General features: G+C 39.3%; 1 protein-coding gene and 1 non-coding gene across 5 annotated transcripts in view; one reads left to right on the top strand and one right to left on the bottom strand.

Annotated features, from left to right (window-relative positions):
- The window catches only part of TXNDC16 (thioredoxin domain containing 16), an 89,373-nt gene that overhangs the window by 15,001 nt on the left and 57,243 nt on the right, over positions 1–17,129 (top strand). For all 4 annotated transcript variants that reach the window (XM_043470779.1, XM_043470782.1, XM_043470781.1 and 1 more), the window contains 2 exons: positions 633–707; positions 14,489–14,610. In XM_043470779.1, the coding sequence (XP_043326714.1) occupies positions 633–707; positions 14,489–14,610 (197 nt within the window). The remainder of the gene's footprint in view (positions 1–632; positions 708–14,488; positions 14,611–17,129) is intronic.
- On the bottom strand, positions 15,059–15,161 carry LOC122444406. Its single transcript, XR_006270249.1, has one exon. It is a non-coding gene; the product is annotated as a U6 spliceosomal RNA (small nuclear RNA).

Raw genomic sequence — 17,129 nt, forward strand, 5'->3', positions numbered from 1 at the left:
TCCTAATCTATAGATTAAGGAGAATGATACTTAAGTATCAGGGTTGTTTTGGATATTATATGAGAATCTTATGTAAGCTTTGACTGCAAATGCCTGGTAAGTAAGCACTTAGCATATTTAATGTTCTAAGTAGATATGTCAGGTCAGGTGTGAAATAAATGTCTTACTACTTTATTTTTGAGGGATCTACAGATTTCCAGGTTATAGATTTCTCCATCCTGGGGTCTGCTAATCTGAGTCAGCAAGCTCTTGGGATTTGGCCTAGAAGTGGGGAGAGGTCCTTTCTCCTCCGGGGCCTGCTGCTGAGGACCCTTCTTTGTCTCTTCGCTTGCCTCCTTCCCAGCCCATGTGGGGCATCTGTGTATGCTGTGAGACTGGGAGACTGGGAGGAAGCCTTGCTGGGACTCAGGTTTTTTCCCAGTCTTTTTGCCAACCACAGAGCCTAGGCTTTTCAAAGTCAGCCTGTCTGTGAGGTGTGTTTAGTAAGTATTTGAGTGTGTTATGACAGTGCCCTGGTATGCGCATCGGACAGTGGATAAGACATAGGTTCTAACATCAAAGAACTTCTAGTCAGTGTGTTAGAGCCACAAGTGAATTGAATGCTAAGGAAATCTTTCTGTAATGCTTTGCAGGGGCAACATAGCGCTGAGAGAATTCCCAACGGATACCTTGTTTGACGTGGATGCTATCGTTGCTCATGTTCTCTTGTAAGTTCAGGGGGCACTTGTTCACTTATTTGTTATTTATGTATTAATTTCATTTTAGACAATCGCAATCCGTCGTAATACTTTAGGGCCTTAACATTATATTTGTTAGCATCAGTTTTATACATATTGCTTATCTGTTTTCCCACGTAGTGAAGTGAAAGTTGCTCAGTCTTGTCTGACTCTTTGCGACCTCATATACAGTCCATGGACCTCATATACAGTCCATGGAATTCTCCATGCTAGGATACTGGAGTGGGTAGCCTTTCCCTTCTCTGGGGGATCGTCCCAACCCAGTAATCGAATTCACATCTCCTGTGTCTCCTGCACTGCAAGCAGATTCTTTACCCGCTGAGCCATCAGGGAAGCCCTGGGTGAAAGTTAAGTTACAGGACATTCTCAACTTCAAAGGTGAAAAATTGTGGTTATCACATGTTCCAGTACTACTATTAGTGAATAGTCTTTATAAATCTCTGCTAACCATGAACCCTGAGGCCTGTGGCCTGAAGAGCCAGTTGTAAGTGATAAGAGATGGTCTTTTGAAGAAGGAATTCCAAACAGCTCCTGGGCTGTCCTGATAGTGGGGGTGATAAAAAGTTTAGCAAAAAATTCAAGTCATAGATGTGTTAGTTCTCAAGAAGCTTACTCATTTATGCTCTTTTTACAGTGGACACCTAATGACTATCTTTGACCCAGAAATAAGGGTGAAGAATCAGAGAAGGTTCTTTAAGGAATTGGGGAGGGAATACTAAGGTTGTCTTTGACAAGTTTGACAGCAGATTCTGGAGCAGCAGGTTCACGCTAGCTCCACGACAAAGGTGATTTTGAAACAATTGGGCAGTAGATGTGCAGAGGCTGCCCGAGCAGGGGGCCCTGTTACCTGAACTGGCACCTGTGGGGCTTGTGTCATTCAATCCTGCTGTGGTGTCCTATTCCTTTGCTGTACAAAGGCTGATTTATGGAACACTAATACCACAAATAGAGTATTCCCCAGGGTCCTGCTATGTGCCAGATACTTATAAGGCATTGGAGATGCCAAACAGAATAAGATACAGTTCTGTCTTCTAAGAATTTAGCATTTTGTTACAAAGACAGATATATAAACAGAACATATTATATAGTAAGGGAAATGGAGCTTCATAAGGGCTTAAACGTCAACAGGGTAGAGAATATTTTCTTGGGTCTAGAATGAGGGTGGATATTTGGGAAGAAGCCTTCCTGAAGGAAGGTAGCATTTGGGGTGGGTCTTAAAGGATAAACAGGGGTTTGCTCAGTGAAGAAATGAAAGGTAGAAGAAGCAGAGGGAACTATGAGCCCAGGCAGGGAGGTCAAGATAGTCTGGAGAGGGTGGTTTTACTGGCGTTTCAAATGCATGGAAAGCAGGAGGTGAGAGCAGAAAAGCTGGCATGGAGTCAACGGAGGGGATCTTTGTTTACCACGTGAAGGAGTTGAGGCTTTGGGGTAGCCAGTGATGGGTGAGGAGGCCAGCCCTGGGCCACAGTCCTTGTGGGTTCTTCCAGGCTCAGTCACAGGCAGCCGCAGGCTTTGTCCAGCAGGCCTCATAGAGGGAAGGTGCCCACTCACATCAGAGTGGGAGCCAGCTCTGGGGCCCCTTGGAATGAGATGACTCCTGCACCCCGTGGTCTGGCCTGGCGCTGTTCTGTGGTTGGGGAAGGGAATGGAGCTTATGGAGTTGGTGTCTCTCCTCCCCTTTTGCCTCTTGCACTGTTGCAGTGAGTTTGACTCTTTGTCCTAATTGACCTGATTGTTCAGCAGAAGGTGGTAGGCCGTAAGAGATGTGATCAGATTAGCACTTAAGAGCTCTTTCTGGTGGGTGAGAGACAAGTCCGTGGGATCCACACACATGTAGACACCATTGTGTGGCCACTGTAGAATCTGGGAAGAATAAAGATAGCAAAGAGGAGGTTTCTTTTTAACGGTGAGGAGGTGAAATTTTCAAGAAATACTTGTTTGGTTGTGTTGGGTCTTTGTTGTGGCACAAGGGGTCTTTGTTGCATCCCGTGGGATCTTTTGTTGGGGTGCACAGACTTTCTAGCTGTGAAACAGAGGCTCCAGAGTGAGCGGGCTCAGTAATTGAGGCGCATGGGCTTAGTTGCCCGGCAGCCTATGGGACTCAGTTCCCCAATCAGGGATTGAATCCGTGTCCCCTGCTTTGCGAGGCCAGTTAACCACCAGGCCACCAGGAAAGCCCTCTGCTGCTGCTGCTGCTGCTAAGTCACTTCAGTTGTGTCCAACTCTGTGCGGCCCCGTAGATGGCAACCCACCAGGCTCCTCCGTCCCTGGGATTCTCCAGGCAAGAACACTGGAGTGGGTTGCCATTTCCTTCTCCAATGCATGAAAGTGAAAAGTGAAAGTGAAGTCACTCAGTCGTGTCCGACTCTGTGCGACCCCATAGATGGCAGCCCACCAGGCTCCTCCGTCCATGGGATTTTCCAGGCAAGAGGACTGGAGTGGGTTGCCATTGCCTTCTCAGGAAAGTCCTCTAAGAGGTGAAATTAACTGAGTTTGGTAGCGATTAATTTGAATAATCCCTGATCTCTTCTTTTCCTTCCTTCCCTCCTCACTCTACCCCAAATCTGATCTGAGCACCATCTGAGATAGGCAAAGGAAGAAGGGCAAGTTTACAGGAAAAAATGAGTCTAGTTTAATAAGTCAGATGCTCATCTTATCTGAGTCTCAAGTAGGCAGTTGTAGGAATTTGCATTCCTGAGGAGTGTTGTCAACATGTAGGTCATCTAGGGAGCATTCTAGGACGGTACAAACATATAGAGGAAGAAGAAACTGGGCAGAAGAATATCAAGAGAGTAGAATTCCAAAGAGGCAATGTCCTCGTTTTTGTTTAAAATATAAGAAAAATGACTTGTGGAATACAGTATTTTACAAAAATTTTCAGTAACAATATTTAGAATCTTGAAGAACTGTGCTAAATAAATAGTATGCCATATCAGAGCTGTACTTTTTTTTCCTCCACGAGGAAAGAGAATGCCTCCTAAGCCATCATCCTACTTCTTTGTGCTAAAAGCATCAGTGTGAAATACCCAGTTCCTGGCAAGCATTTCGTCTCTTGTACTCTTTTCAGTTGCATACTGTTCATAGAAATGAAACTGAACTTGTTGCTGGATATTTTTTTGCCCATTTTTCTATCACATTTTGAACTTTCATTCTTATTAATTTCAGAGTACTTTCTGTATATAAAGGAGATAGAAACTGTACATTTTCCTGTTTGTCATTTATCTTTTGAATTTCCCTATTTTTTTTTAAATATTATCAGTTCAAATTTATCTTTTCTCTTTTGACTTCTGGATTTTAAGTTGTACCAAGGTCTCCCTTTTGCTTTTGTTACAAAGGAATTCACTTAAAAACCTAACAGATTATTTTTTAGAGCAGTTTTAGGATTACAGAAAATTAAACAGACAATACAGAGAATTCCTCATTTCTCCTCTGTACTGTTTGCTCTGTTACCATATTACATTGGTGTGGTACCTTTGTTACAGTTGATGAGTTGATATTGACACATTATTATTAACCAAAATGCATACTTTTTGTCAGGATTCACTCTTTGTTGTATAGTTCTATGAGTTTTGACAAATGTGTACTGACATGTATCCATGGTTATTTATCAAACAGTAAGTTTCACAGCCCTAAAAATCCCCTGTACTCCACTTAGTTATCCTTCTCTGCCACTCCCCAGCCTCTGATCTTTTTACTGTATAGTTTTGCCTTTTTGAGGGTCATATAGATGGAACTGTACCCCAGAAAAAGGGCTCAGAGTTTCACAGAAAGCCAAGCTCTGACAGTGACTGCAGCGAAGTAAGGATTTATTGCAGGCCACTGAGCAAGTGAGTGGGAGACAAACCTCAGGTCCACTCCAATTTGGTCTCTGAGTTAGGAGCTGGGGGAGAAGAACAGAGAAGCTGGGGTTATTCATTGTCTAGTGACGTTTCTGTGACATTTCTTAGTTGTAGTTTTAGAAGTCAGGATACCTCCAGTTTACTAACATTTGGTTGGGTGGACCATGACCCCAGGGTGGGGAGGTCTGATAGCTCATCCTGCCCTGGAGAAAAACCCTGAGTCTGTATATAACTTAATGATAAGTTATCCATGACAGCAATTTTAGTATGTTAACAGTGTTGTAGACAACTGCAGCTTTAGTCGCCTGACTCTGGAGATTACTGTTCAGTTAGCACAGGGTTGAGGTCAGAGGGGACAAGAAAGGGAATACAGTTTTGGTTATAGAAGTTAATCATAAAGTTGTCCGGGGGACTTGATTTTAGAGGGAGCTCAGTTTCCATACAGCATGTACCCTTTTCAGATTGGCTGCTGCATATAATTAGCAGTATGTTTTAAGATTCCTGCATGTCTTTTCATGGCTTGGTAGCTCATTTCTTTTTTTATTGCTGAGTAATATTCCATTGTACGGATATATCACTGTTTATCTCTTCACCTGTTGAAGGACATCTTGCTTGCTTCCAAGTTTTGGCAGTTATCATTAAAGTTGCTATAAAGCTCATGTGTAGGTTTTCCCTATTGATGTGGTTTTTCAACTCATTTGGGTAAAATCTTTGGGGTGTGATTTCTCGATCATATTTTAAGATTGATTCGGTTTGTAAAAAACTGCCAAACCGTCTCCAAACTGTATCATTTTGCATTACCACCTACGTTGAATGAGTTCCTGTTGGTACACATCCACACCAACATTTGGTATTGCTAATTTTCTTCTTTCTATTTTATCTTTCTTTTTTAACTTTAGCTATTCTATTAGGTGTGTAGCGGTATCTGATTTTAATTTACAACTTCCTAAGGACATATGATATTGAGTATCTTTTAATATGCTTATTTGACATCTGTATATTTTCTTTGGTGGGGTATCTGCTCAAATCTTTTGCCCATATTGTAAATGGTTTTTTTTTTCTCATTGTTGAGTTTTTAAGAGTTCTTTTATATATTTTGGATACAAGTCCTTTATCAGATATATATATATGTTTTGCACATATTTTCTCCCAGTCTGTGGCTTGTTCTTCATTCTCTTAACAATGTCTTTTGTAGAGCAGAAATTTTTAATAATAAGGAAATCCAACACTACAATTTTTTTTTCATGGACCGTGCTTTAGGTTGTATCTAAAAATTCATTGCCAAATCCAGGGTCACCAAGATTTTCTTCAATGTCTTACATTTAGGTCTCTGCTCCATTTTGAGTTATTTTTTGTGAAAGGTGGATAGTCAGTGTCTAGGTGCACTTATTGGCATGTGGATGTCCAGTTGCTTTAGCACCCTTTTTTGAAAAGTCTAGCCTTTTTCCACTAAATTGCTTTTGATCCTTTGTCAAAGATCATATTCTATTTATGTGGGTGTATTTCTTCTCAATGTCTTAATGGTTCATTTTTACATTTAAGTCTTTGCTTTGTTTGGAATTTAACTAGGTAAATGGTATGAGCAATGAATTTAGCTATATAGTAATCAGGTGGTTAAATAGTTATCCCAACATAACTGAGATTAATCTCCGTTTTCAAGATGCCGTCTTTTATACTAAACACTCATATATATTTGGGCCTACTTTGGACTTTCTGTTTCATTAATCTTTTTTTTTTTTTTTCTTTTTTTACTGTTACCTTAATTACCGAGGCTTTATAATATACTGTCTGAAAGATCCTGGACATGACTGAGCGACTAAGCACAGCACAGCACATCTGAAAGATCCAGGTCCCTTCATATTTCTTTTTCTAGAATCACATTTTTATTCTGTTTACATGTGACATTTAAAATTGGGTTGTCCAGTTTCTTCTTCCCCCTCACTAAATCCTACTGGCATTAAATTTATAAGTTATTTTAGGGATACTTGGCATCCTTGAATGAATCTTCCCATCCCAGAACCAGATGTCTTTCTATTTATTCAAGTTTTGTATCCTCTAGTAGTGTTTTAATTTTTTCTTTGTATATGCTTGGACAGTAAAATCTATTACTAGGTATTTTATGTCTTCTATTCTTATTGTAAATGGGTTCTTTTCTTCCATTATCCTCTAATACACACATACTGATAAATTTGTATGTGATTAGTAATCTGTAGTTATTTATACTTGAAACAGAAAAGATTAAGGTTTTAGACAATTTCTTAGTCTCAGAAAATAGAGGAAGAATTGAGTTAGTAAAATCTTAGAATAACAAGTGTAAACTAGGGTAATCCTACACTAAATAGTTATAGAACTGCATATTTTTGAACCATAATGGCCAATTAAATTGTGGGGTTTTTTTGTAGGACATTTAAAATATTCCTAAAACGTCAGTTATTAAAAGTATGTTGACCTAATGGTCTATTAAGATTTTTCACACATTGATTTTTCAGGATATATTAATGAAATAAACCAAGTGTTTAGAGCATGGTAGAGTTCTGTGTGTATAAGAAAGGAAGTGTTAGAGTCTAAAACTCTGAAGGGTCTTTGATGTTACCCTCCTTACATATATACATGTAGAAATGCCAAGTCTTAGAATTGGCAATCACACACAGCAATAAGAGCAGTCAGAGTGACGTGACAGCACTGGATTGCTTTATCCAGTTCTCCACAGAGCTGCAAGGTGAAAGCAGTATTCTTAACATCTGTATTTACAGCAAGGTTTGGAGAAGAGCTTAAATTATGAATCTCTGAGTTTATATAGGAGCTGGCATATCTACTTTTTCCTTCTAGAGATAGAGCGCTTATCTTTTTCTCTGGAATTTAAGTAAATTGCTTGGGGTGGGAGATAAAGGTTTCTTTCCCTAAATATAAGAGTGTAACTCCAGGGAAGATAAGAAAGATTTTATTACCTTTGAATGGAAGCAGATGGCTCCAGAGAAAAGAAGACAAGATTAAGAGGAGACATTTTCCATCTTAGTGTCCTGTCAGTTTTCATCTTCAGGAGAGCTGGGCTGTACAGGAACACTGAGAAATCTAGGAGAAGTAGTCTTCTAACAGAGGCATATATAATATATATTTATGGCATGGATGCATTTCAGTTCAGTTCAGTCGCTCAGTCATGTCTGACTTTTTGAGACTCCATGGACTGTAGCATGCCAGGCTTCCTTGTCCATCACCCACTCCCGGAACTTGCTCAAACTCATGTCCATTGAGTTGGTGATACCATCCAGCCATCTCATCCTCTGTCATCCCCTTCTCCTCCTGCCTTCAGTCTTTCCCAGCAGTAGGGTCTTTTCCACTGAGTCAGTTCTTCACATCAGTTGGCCAAAGTATTGGAGTTTCAGCTTCAGCATCCAATGAATATTCAGGACTGATTTCCTTTAGGATTGACTGATTGGATCTCCTTGCAGTCCAAGGGACTTTCAAGAGTCTTCAACACCACAGTTCATAAGCATCAATTCTTTGGAACTCAGCTTTCTTTATAGTCCAGCTCTCACATCCATACATGACTACTGGAAAAACCATAGCTTTGACTAGATGGACCTGTGTCAGCAAGGTAATGTCTCTGCTTTTTAATATGTTATCTAGGTTGGTCATAGCTTTTCTTCCAAGGAGCAAGCATCTTTTGATTTCATGGCTACAGTCACCATCTGCAGTGATTTTGGAGCCCAAGAAAATAAAGTCTCTCACTGTTTCCGCTGTTTCCCCATCTATTTGCCATGAAGTGGTAGGACCGGATGCCATGATCTTCATTTTTTGAATGTTGAGGTTTAAGCCAGCTTTTTCACTCTCCTCTTTCACTTTGATCAAGAGGCTCTTCAGTTCTTGTATGCGTTTAGTGTAAATATTTCAAAGTTTCACAAGAAACTGATGATTGGTTTATGGAAATGGAATGGGAAAGCTAGGATGGGAAGAAAGAATTGGCGGTAGACTTTTCACTCTTCAACTTTTCAGATACTTTTTGAGTCCTACAAAAGTGTTAAAATGTGCAAAATAAATAAAATTTAAAATAGAAATAAAATTATAAATTTAGAGTCTAAAAATTCTTAGCTCTATTTTCTAAAATATACATAGCCAAAAAGTTTGGTAACTGTAAGGAAAATTTCACTTCCCAGCTTTAAGATGGCATTAAGAAAGGTAATATTTAGAAAAAGATAATAGTGTTACTTCACTAAGTAACAGTTAATCTTTATTTGTTGATTGAGAAAACCTTATGTAACACTCCTGAGGCAAGTCAGATAGAGATATAGGAGACTGAGGCACTGTAATCTCAAAGGTGGGCTTCCCTGGTGGCTCAGAAGGTAAAGAGTCTAAATGCTAATAAGGCCATTTCCCCCACTAGTTGTTGTTGACGTCTAGAAATCATCACATGATCCAAAAAAGAAAGATTGTCTAGTGCTGTAAAGAAACACTTAAATCTCATTAACTCTTTATTAAGATGTGCTGATTGATATACTTGTGGCAATATTTAGTCAAATGGAAGGTTTCTTTCCTCTTAAGGTTAATATACTACTGACAATAATATGAACTACAAATATTATGGGAATTATTTTCAACTATCATAAATTCTGCCAACATTTTATTTTTAACACATTACTGCAGAGCCTGGGTCATGAAACTTTAGGTGATGTTGCTGTAGAGCCTCTGGGAAGGATCCTACTGGAGGTGTCTTCCTCTAAAACTCCTGAACTGTGCCCAGGCTGGTCCCTTCCTGATAGGTTTTGAGCTGTTGTTAAATCCTTTATGTCTATCAGATTTGTTCCTACCCAGTATTGTCACCTGGGTTCCTGTTTGATAGTGACATACTGGGAGAAATTGTAATAAAATAATTGCTTGTCTTAGATTTGAATTCCTCACAGCTCTTTGTTAATTTGGTAGTAACTAATATTGTAAACACACATCCACCTCTATCACCACAAGCATCCTGTTTTGGTAGTAATGGTTGTATGCCCAGAGTGTGCCCTCTTATACACAGTCCTTCTACCAGAGCATGGCATCGTGCATGACATGTATTATGTGCTCAGAAAATATCGGATTGGTGGAAGAATGAATTGGGAAGCTTCACTTTTTGGTTGTTAAAAATTGGAGGAGCAGAAATCTTATGTTATAAGCCTGTAAGATTATTTCTAGGGATAAGAATTTTTTAAGTGGTAAGATAGTTGGAGAATGTATAACATATGACAAAAAGACCAAGACTGATGCTTTGCAGAAAGATCCTACTGGAAGTATCTTCCTCTAAAACTCCTGAACCAGGCTGGTCCCTTCCTGATGTTTTTGAACTTTATTACTTGTTTTCTCAATTCACATTTCACTGGCTTCAGTTTGTTTTTTTAATTGTATTGTTTAGAAAATGCTTTATGAAGTATTTGGGATATTTCATTTTATACATGGATCTGCCTTGTGTAATATACAGTCATCCCTCAGTATTTGAGGGGGACTGGTTTCAGCACCCCCTTGTCCCCTCCCTTTCTGACCCCCTCTCCCTCATACCAGCATCCTCAGATACTCAAGTCCCTTACATGTTAGCATATAACCTGTGCACACCTTCCTGTAAACTTTAAATCATCTCTTAGGTTACTTAGCCCAGTACAGTGTGAATGCTGTGTAAGTAGGTGTCATTACATGGTAAATTCAAGTTTTGCTTTTTAGAACTTTCTGGAATTATGTTTTTGGAATACTTTCCATTCACAATTGGCTTAATCTGTGAATGCAGAACCCACTGGCCAATTGTAATTAATTTAGATACAGTAACTTATCCGTCTCTTTTCCCGTGCTGTTGCCCTCTTTTCCCTCCTCCCTCTTTTTCTTCATTTTGCCCTACGGGTTTTGGTAAGGCAAAATAGAAGGTAACAGTTCCTTTTTATTGGATTTTTTAGAATTTGAATAGTGACAGAACATAATAAAAAGTGGGTTTTTTTCTGAAAAAAGGCTGAGCAACCTGCTGCTCTAAAGGCAGGGTAGAGTAGACTCCTGAATTCCCCCTTTTTTCTGACACCCACTGAATTCTTGACCATATATTTTATGTGCCTAGTGGTTGTGTTAGGAGAGTCTCAGGAAGAGTATGCCAAGGGAAAGGAAGGTCTTTCTGGGGCAGGAAGAGCCCCCAGGTCAGAGCAGGCTCATGGTGTTTTATCGCATCTTTGGAGCAGGAAAATCTTAAGACAGATTTTTCCTTTAACCCGTTTCTCCTCCTTGGAACTGGAGTAAAGGAGCACTGGCTTGTGGAATGGGTCCTAGAGATCCCTAGGTGTCCCTATATTCTGGAATTTAACATTTAAAAATATATTAAAGTTAGGAAGCCTTTGGGAATAATCCCAGAGATCATGAGATTATGAATGTCATTAGTTTTGGTTATTATTACCTCGTGGATCACTCGCTTGCTCAGTCACTCATTCGTGTCTGACTCTTTGTGACCTGGTGGACTGCAGCACGCCAGGCTTCCCTGTCCATCACCAACTCCCAGAGCTTACTCAAACTCATGTCCATAGAGTTGGTGATGCCATCCAACCATCTCATCCTCTGTGCTCCCCTTCTCCTCCTCCTACCTCGTGGATAATGACTTTTTAATAATAATAAGCTTTGGGACTTCAGACAAGATAACCTCTTTAAGCCCCATGACCTTTTCTGTAAAATGGAGTTAATGATAGTACTGATCTCAGATGGTTGCCATGAAAATTAAGCAAGACTAAGAGCATGCCTGGGTGTTCTTAGTTATAAACCCCCAAATCTGCGTCTGACTGGCTTAAGCAGAAAAGAATTTGGAGAGGATAGAGGGAATCTCAGTCTCACTAGAAAGGCTGGAGAACTGGAGCCAGGTTTATGTGGCTCTGAATCAGTCATGGTCATGACACAGAGCTAGACCCAGGAGGACTGCTGCACCTCTGCTGTCATCGATGCCGCAGCTTGCACGGCGGCTGTCATTAGCAGTGTTGTCATTCCTGCCTTTGAAGCTGACTCTTGCTGCTACTGCTTCTGGAAATAATTCTGCACTGTCCCTGATTCTTTACATCACTGGCTCCCAGTTTAGGATGTCAGACAAGTGATTTTGGGCCATATAGCCTAGCAGCAGGGAACCTGGAAAGGCAGATTTACAAAATGATCAGCTTGTATGAAGGGACTTGGACTTTGCTCACCATGAAGACTTAGAAAACTGGGAATTTCCAAAGCAAGAGAGTCAGTTAGTCCCAAACTGATAAATTGTCACTGCTTATAATATACTTAGTACTATGCCTGACAAGTGGGAAGTGTCCCCCCCAAACACTGGCTTTTATTAATTTATACTTGCCTGTCTTTGAGGGAAAAGTTAGATTTCTACTCCTAGGTTTGATTTTTGAAGCAAAAAAAAAAAAAATTGCTACTAGAGCAGTAAAGGTAAATGGATGGATGTAATTCCCAAGCAGAGAATTTACATGGCAGTCCGATTACGTTCACTAGATGGTGCCTCCCAGTGATTTTGAAGTAACTTGAGGGTAATTCTGGTCTTGCTAGCCAAAATGTACAAGCAGCCAGTAACCCAGATTGCCACTGAGACTTTCTTGCTATTTATTAATTGCCTCTCCTTTTACCTGGTTTACCATTTATGAGGGGTCAGTAATAACATAGTTTAGAAAGTTACAGGCAAAGTGTCAGAAAACCTGGGTTTGAAAATCTCTACCAGTGACTACCTTGGAGCATGTTACTTAACCCCTGAGATTCTTTCCTCTGTGTGTCTGTATATGTGTTCTTGTGTGTGTGTGTGTGTGTGTGTGTGTAACAAGAAATTTCCCAAGAATATCATTGAGAATTTAAATGTGCTAAGTTGCTTCAGTCATGTCCGCCTCTTTGTGACCCTGTGGACCATAGCCCGCCAGGTTCCGCTGTCCATGGGAATTCTCCAAGCAAGAATATTGGAGTGAGTTGTTGTACCCTCCTCCAGGGGATCTTCCCCACCCAGGGATCGAACCTGCTTTTCTTACATCTTCTGCGTGGGCAGGTGGGTTCTTTACCACTAGTGCCAGCTGAAGATTTAAATGAAAATGTGAAAATATCTAGGAAATAGTGAGTACTGCTCAGTAAATATTTCTTTTAAAAATAAAACAAGAGCCCTGGGAATTACAGAAGTTCAAGTTTCACATTTCTTTTAAAAAGTGGAAGAAATCTGCAATATGTAGGTAAATATTTAAGCAGTGTAACTTAGGGCAGCCATTTCAGGGTGCCCCTGAAGTTATGATATTTTTATAATAATATTGAGATGTTTGCCTTTTTCACTTTCATTTTTTCATGAATGCACTTTCTAAAGACTACGTGATGTGTGTGTGGTGTCATAACAGAGTGAACAAAGAAGCAAATATGAGAATCTACCTGTCTTCTATTTAGTTCAGTGTTATAGAGATTTACAAAAGTGTAAAGTAATGCCACTCTTTTTATTAGACTTTTCTTTCATTTTGAAAATTTTAGTTATTTTTAATAAAAAGTGTTAATGTGCAATGGTGTTTATTTTTATTTTTTAAAGAATTAACATTTTAAATTGCTGTTTTAATTTCTATTTTGGCAACTATTGATAGATGAAACCTACGTAAATGAAAACCCATTGAAGAGCTCAGTAATTTTTAAGGGTATAAAGAGATTCTGAGACCAGAAAATTTGAGAATTGCTATTTTAATGGAAAGTACTATGTTTTCAATAAGAGGAAACTATGACTGACTAATTTATTGGAATGAACCTTGGGCTTCCTTGGTAGCTCAGACAGTAAAGAATCCACCTGCAATGAGGTTCAATCCCTCATCTGGAAGCTCCCCTGAAGAAGGGAGTGGCTGCTCACTCCAATATTCTTGCCTGGAGAGTTCCAGGGACACAGGAACGTGGCAGGCTGTAGTCCATGGGGTCACAAAGAGTTGGACATGACTGAGGGACTAACATATTTGCTTATTTATGTATATGGACTTGGAACAACTCTCAAAATTCATAAAGTCTAGCTTAACAAAAATACACATACAGACGGAGACATGCATGTGGAGATTAAGTGGAATTTGTTGTTAGTTACAGAGAATTTATATAGAAGTAGAAATTTTTAAAAGGAGATTCTTTTCAATGAACTAATGTGATCAGTTATTCTGATCTATACATTAAATGTACCAGGTTCTATTCTAAGTTATTATGGATGTACTGACAAAATAGACAAAGTCCCTGCCTCAAGAAGGTAACAGTTTAATGAGAGAGGCAGGGATAAACAAGTAAAAAATATATATGAATAATTATAAATTGTGATAAGAACTACATAGGAGCACATATTATGAAATTCAAGAGGAAAATGATGCAGACGTACTTATACAAGAGAGGCTTCTCTAAGTCAATGATTTTTAAGCTGAGACAGTATGTATGAGAAGGATAGAGGGAATAGCTTTCTGCAAAGAGAACGGTGTATGTAAAGACCCTGAGGTGTTGCCTAAAGTAGGGTAGACATGAGGAATGGCAGAACAAAATGATGTTGGAGAAGTAGGCAAGATCTAGGCCATGCAGGGCCTTATAGGCAAAGGAAAGAAGGCTTTAGTTTAGACATGTGAAGGGCTCAAATGTGTCTATGGCTGAGAGGTTTGTAAGGGATTATTTGGCCAGAAGAGAATGTTAGTAAATATAGTTTATATTGAGGTAGTTGTGATAGAGGATAAGCAGTTATTTCTCATAACTGTCCCTGGTCGATGTTCTCAGTGACAGAATAATGATTTAGAGAGTGATTTTAATTCAGTATTGAAATTCTTAGGTTCTTACTACTGAGAGTTTGTTCAGAAGATTAAATTTCTTTTTTGATTAGGTTCTTTAACTTACTCAAAATATGTATTAAATAACTAAGTGCCTGCCAGGTTTTTCTGCCAGTTATATCTCTGTTTGTTTCAGTGCTCTTCTTTTTAATGAAGTAAAATATATTACCACCCTGGGAGACCTTCAGAACATAGAAAACGCTCTAAAAGGAAAAGGAAACATTGCATTCGCGTATGTCAGAGCCATTGGAACACCAGGTATTTACCAACTTTGTCTTTAGTCTCTGCTGTGCCTCTGTTTATGTGTGTCTGTGTTGAAGGACTTAATGTATTTTAACTACCATCGTAATATTTTAAAATAAATTTAAAGGCTCTTTTACCATTACATTTTCTTTCTTCAAGTAGGCAGCATAGTACAGTGATTGAATAAGAACTCTGGAGCCAGACACCTAGGTTACACTCCCCGTCCCACCAACTACTTACAGTGTGACCTCGGCGTGCTCAATTGTGTCCAACTCTTTGCAACCCCTTGGACTGTAGCCCACCAGGCTCCTCTGTCCATGGGATTCTCCAGGCAAGAATACTGGAGTGCGTTGCCATTTCCTCCTCCAGGGAATCTTCCTGACCCAGGGATCAAACCCACGTCTTCCGTGTCTCTTGCATTGGCAGGCGGGTTCCTTACCATTAGCGCCACCTGGGAAGCCCAGAAAATACAGAACGCTTCACGAATTTGCGTGTCGTCCTTGTGCAGGGACCATGCTAATCTTCTCTGTATCATTCTAATTTTAGTATCTGAGCTGCTGAAGCAAGCATATGACCTTGGACAATTGACTTATTTAACCTGTCTCCTGGTCACTAAGATGCCTACCTCTTAGTGTTATTGTGAGAACCAAGTGAATTTGAAAAAATAAAAAGGTTCCTGGCATATAGTAGGTGCTCTGTGTCTGCTATTACTATTTTTTATTTCCTAACAGTCCTCATGGTACCTGATTTAGTATTCAGTAGTTTATAGTATTTGGTAAATGTTGTTGGCTGACTTGACTTCCTTTTTTATTTTGGTTTTTGCTGTTTATGACATATTTTTCTTGACTTTTAAAAAATTTTGACAACATCACCTTAGCCTTCATAGGTAATTTTGTCATAAAGAAAATTATAAATGTTTTATGAACAAATAATAATTATGCTTTCATGATTTTTATTTGTTAATGGTATAACTTGGACATGTTAATATAAAATGTTAAAAACATTTAAAATTGTATATGCTGTATGAAATAAAATAATTTATTGGAAAATTCTGTTTTTACAGACATAAAACTTGATGGCTACATGGTTTAAACTTAATGTACGTGTAAAATAATGCCCCACAATCAACCTATTTATTGTTTACTTTTCAGGGCCCCTCAGGTTATTGTATTTTGTCCATAGTCTGTAATTAAAGTCAGTAGGAGGGTTGAACTATACAAGGACTTACACTGCCATAGTGGAGCCAGAAATCCCTGATTTATATTTTGTCAGGATCAGTCTGACTTCTGGGTTTGGAATAGAGTAGAAGGAGCAATAGTAAAATAAGGGAGAAAATCAGGAAGTTATCACAATAATGCAGGCAGGAGATGGTGGTGGGTGGCTTGGACCAGGGTATCAGCAGCAATGGCAGTGAAAATACATTTGAATTTTAGCCATAGTTTGGATTGTAAGAGGTACTGAATTTTCTGACATATTGGATATAGATTGAGAGAGATAGCAGAGACAAGGATGGCTCTAGGATTTTGGCCTGAGTTCCCTCCCTGAATGGTGAAATTGCTAATAACTAAGGTGGGGCAGACTGGAAATAGTTTGGAGAAGAAAGCTCTAGAATCGACTTTTGGACACCATACTTGTGAAATACCCATTAGACAGCCAAGTAGCGATATCATCAAGGCAGTTGTAGTTGGATATTACTAGTCTGCATTTGATGGTGGAATACAGACTAGGGATAAACATTTATGACATAAAGTTATGAGACCAGAGGACACCACGAAGGGAGTGAGGCTAGATGGAAAAGAGAAGCCTGAACTCATTAGATACATCATCATTCACGGGTCAGTAGAGGAGGTGGAAGAAATGACCTGTGTGTCACAAAGTGAAGAGAGGGTTTTAGTGAAGAGAGAGTAGCAATTGTATCAAAGGATGCTGAAAGACTGATTAGGCTAAGAACCACCAGTTGGCCATTATGCTTAGCAATATGAAGTCACCCATGTCCTTGATACACATGATTTTTGTAGAGTGGTAGGGATCAATGCCTGCCTAGGGTATAAGAGAATAGGCAGAGAGCAACTGGAGACTGTGGCTATAGAGTCATATAAGATTTTGCTATTAAGGGAAGGAGGATACGAGGCAGTGGCTGGAGGAGTATGTGGGGTCGAGTGAAGAATGTTTTAAGAAGCGTATTTGTATGTTGACATGAAAGATCTTGTAGAAGAAGGAAAATACATTATGGAGAAAAAGGAAGGGAAAATTATTGGAACAACATCTTTGAGTAGACTAGGGTAGATGGAATCTAGTGAATGGGGGAAGGGGTGGCTCTTTGCTGGGAGCGTGGAAAATTCACCTATGGTATTAGAAGAGAAGACAGAGAATATTGGCATCAATTTAGTTAAGGGGGCAGATACATACGGTGCTGGGAACTTTTTTGGTTTTACTTAATTGATTCATTTTCTTAATGAAATAGAAATAAAGTGACCAGATAGTGTGAGGAAACAAGGGATGAACTCGTTGTTTTAGAAGGCCTGAAAATGAAG

The sequence above is a fragment of the Cervus canadensis genome, chromosome 6, assembly GCF_019320065.1.
Source record: "Cervus canadensis isolate Bull #8, Minnesota chromosome 6, ASM1932006v1, whole genome shotgun sequence".
Lineage (NCBI taxonomy): Eukaryota > Metazoa > Chordata > Mammalia > Artiodactyla > Cervidae > Cervus > Cervus canadensis.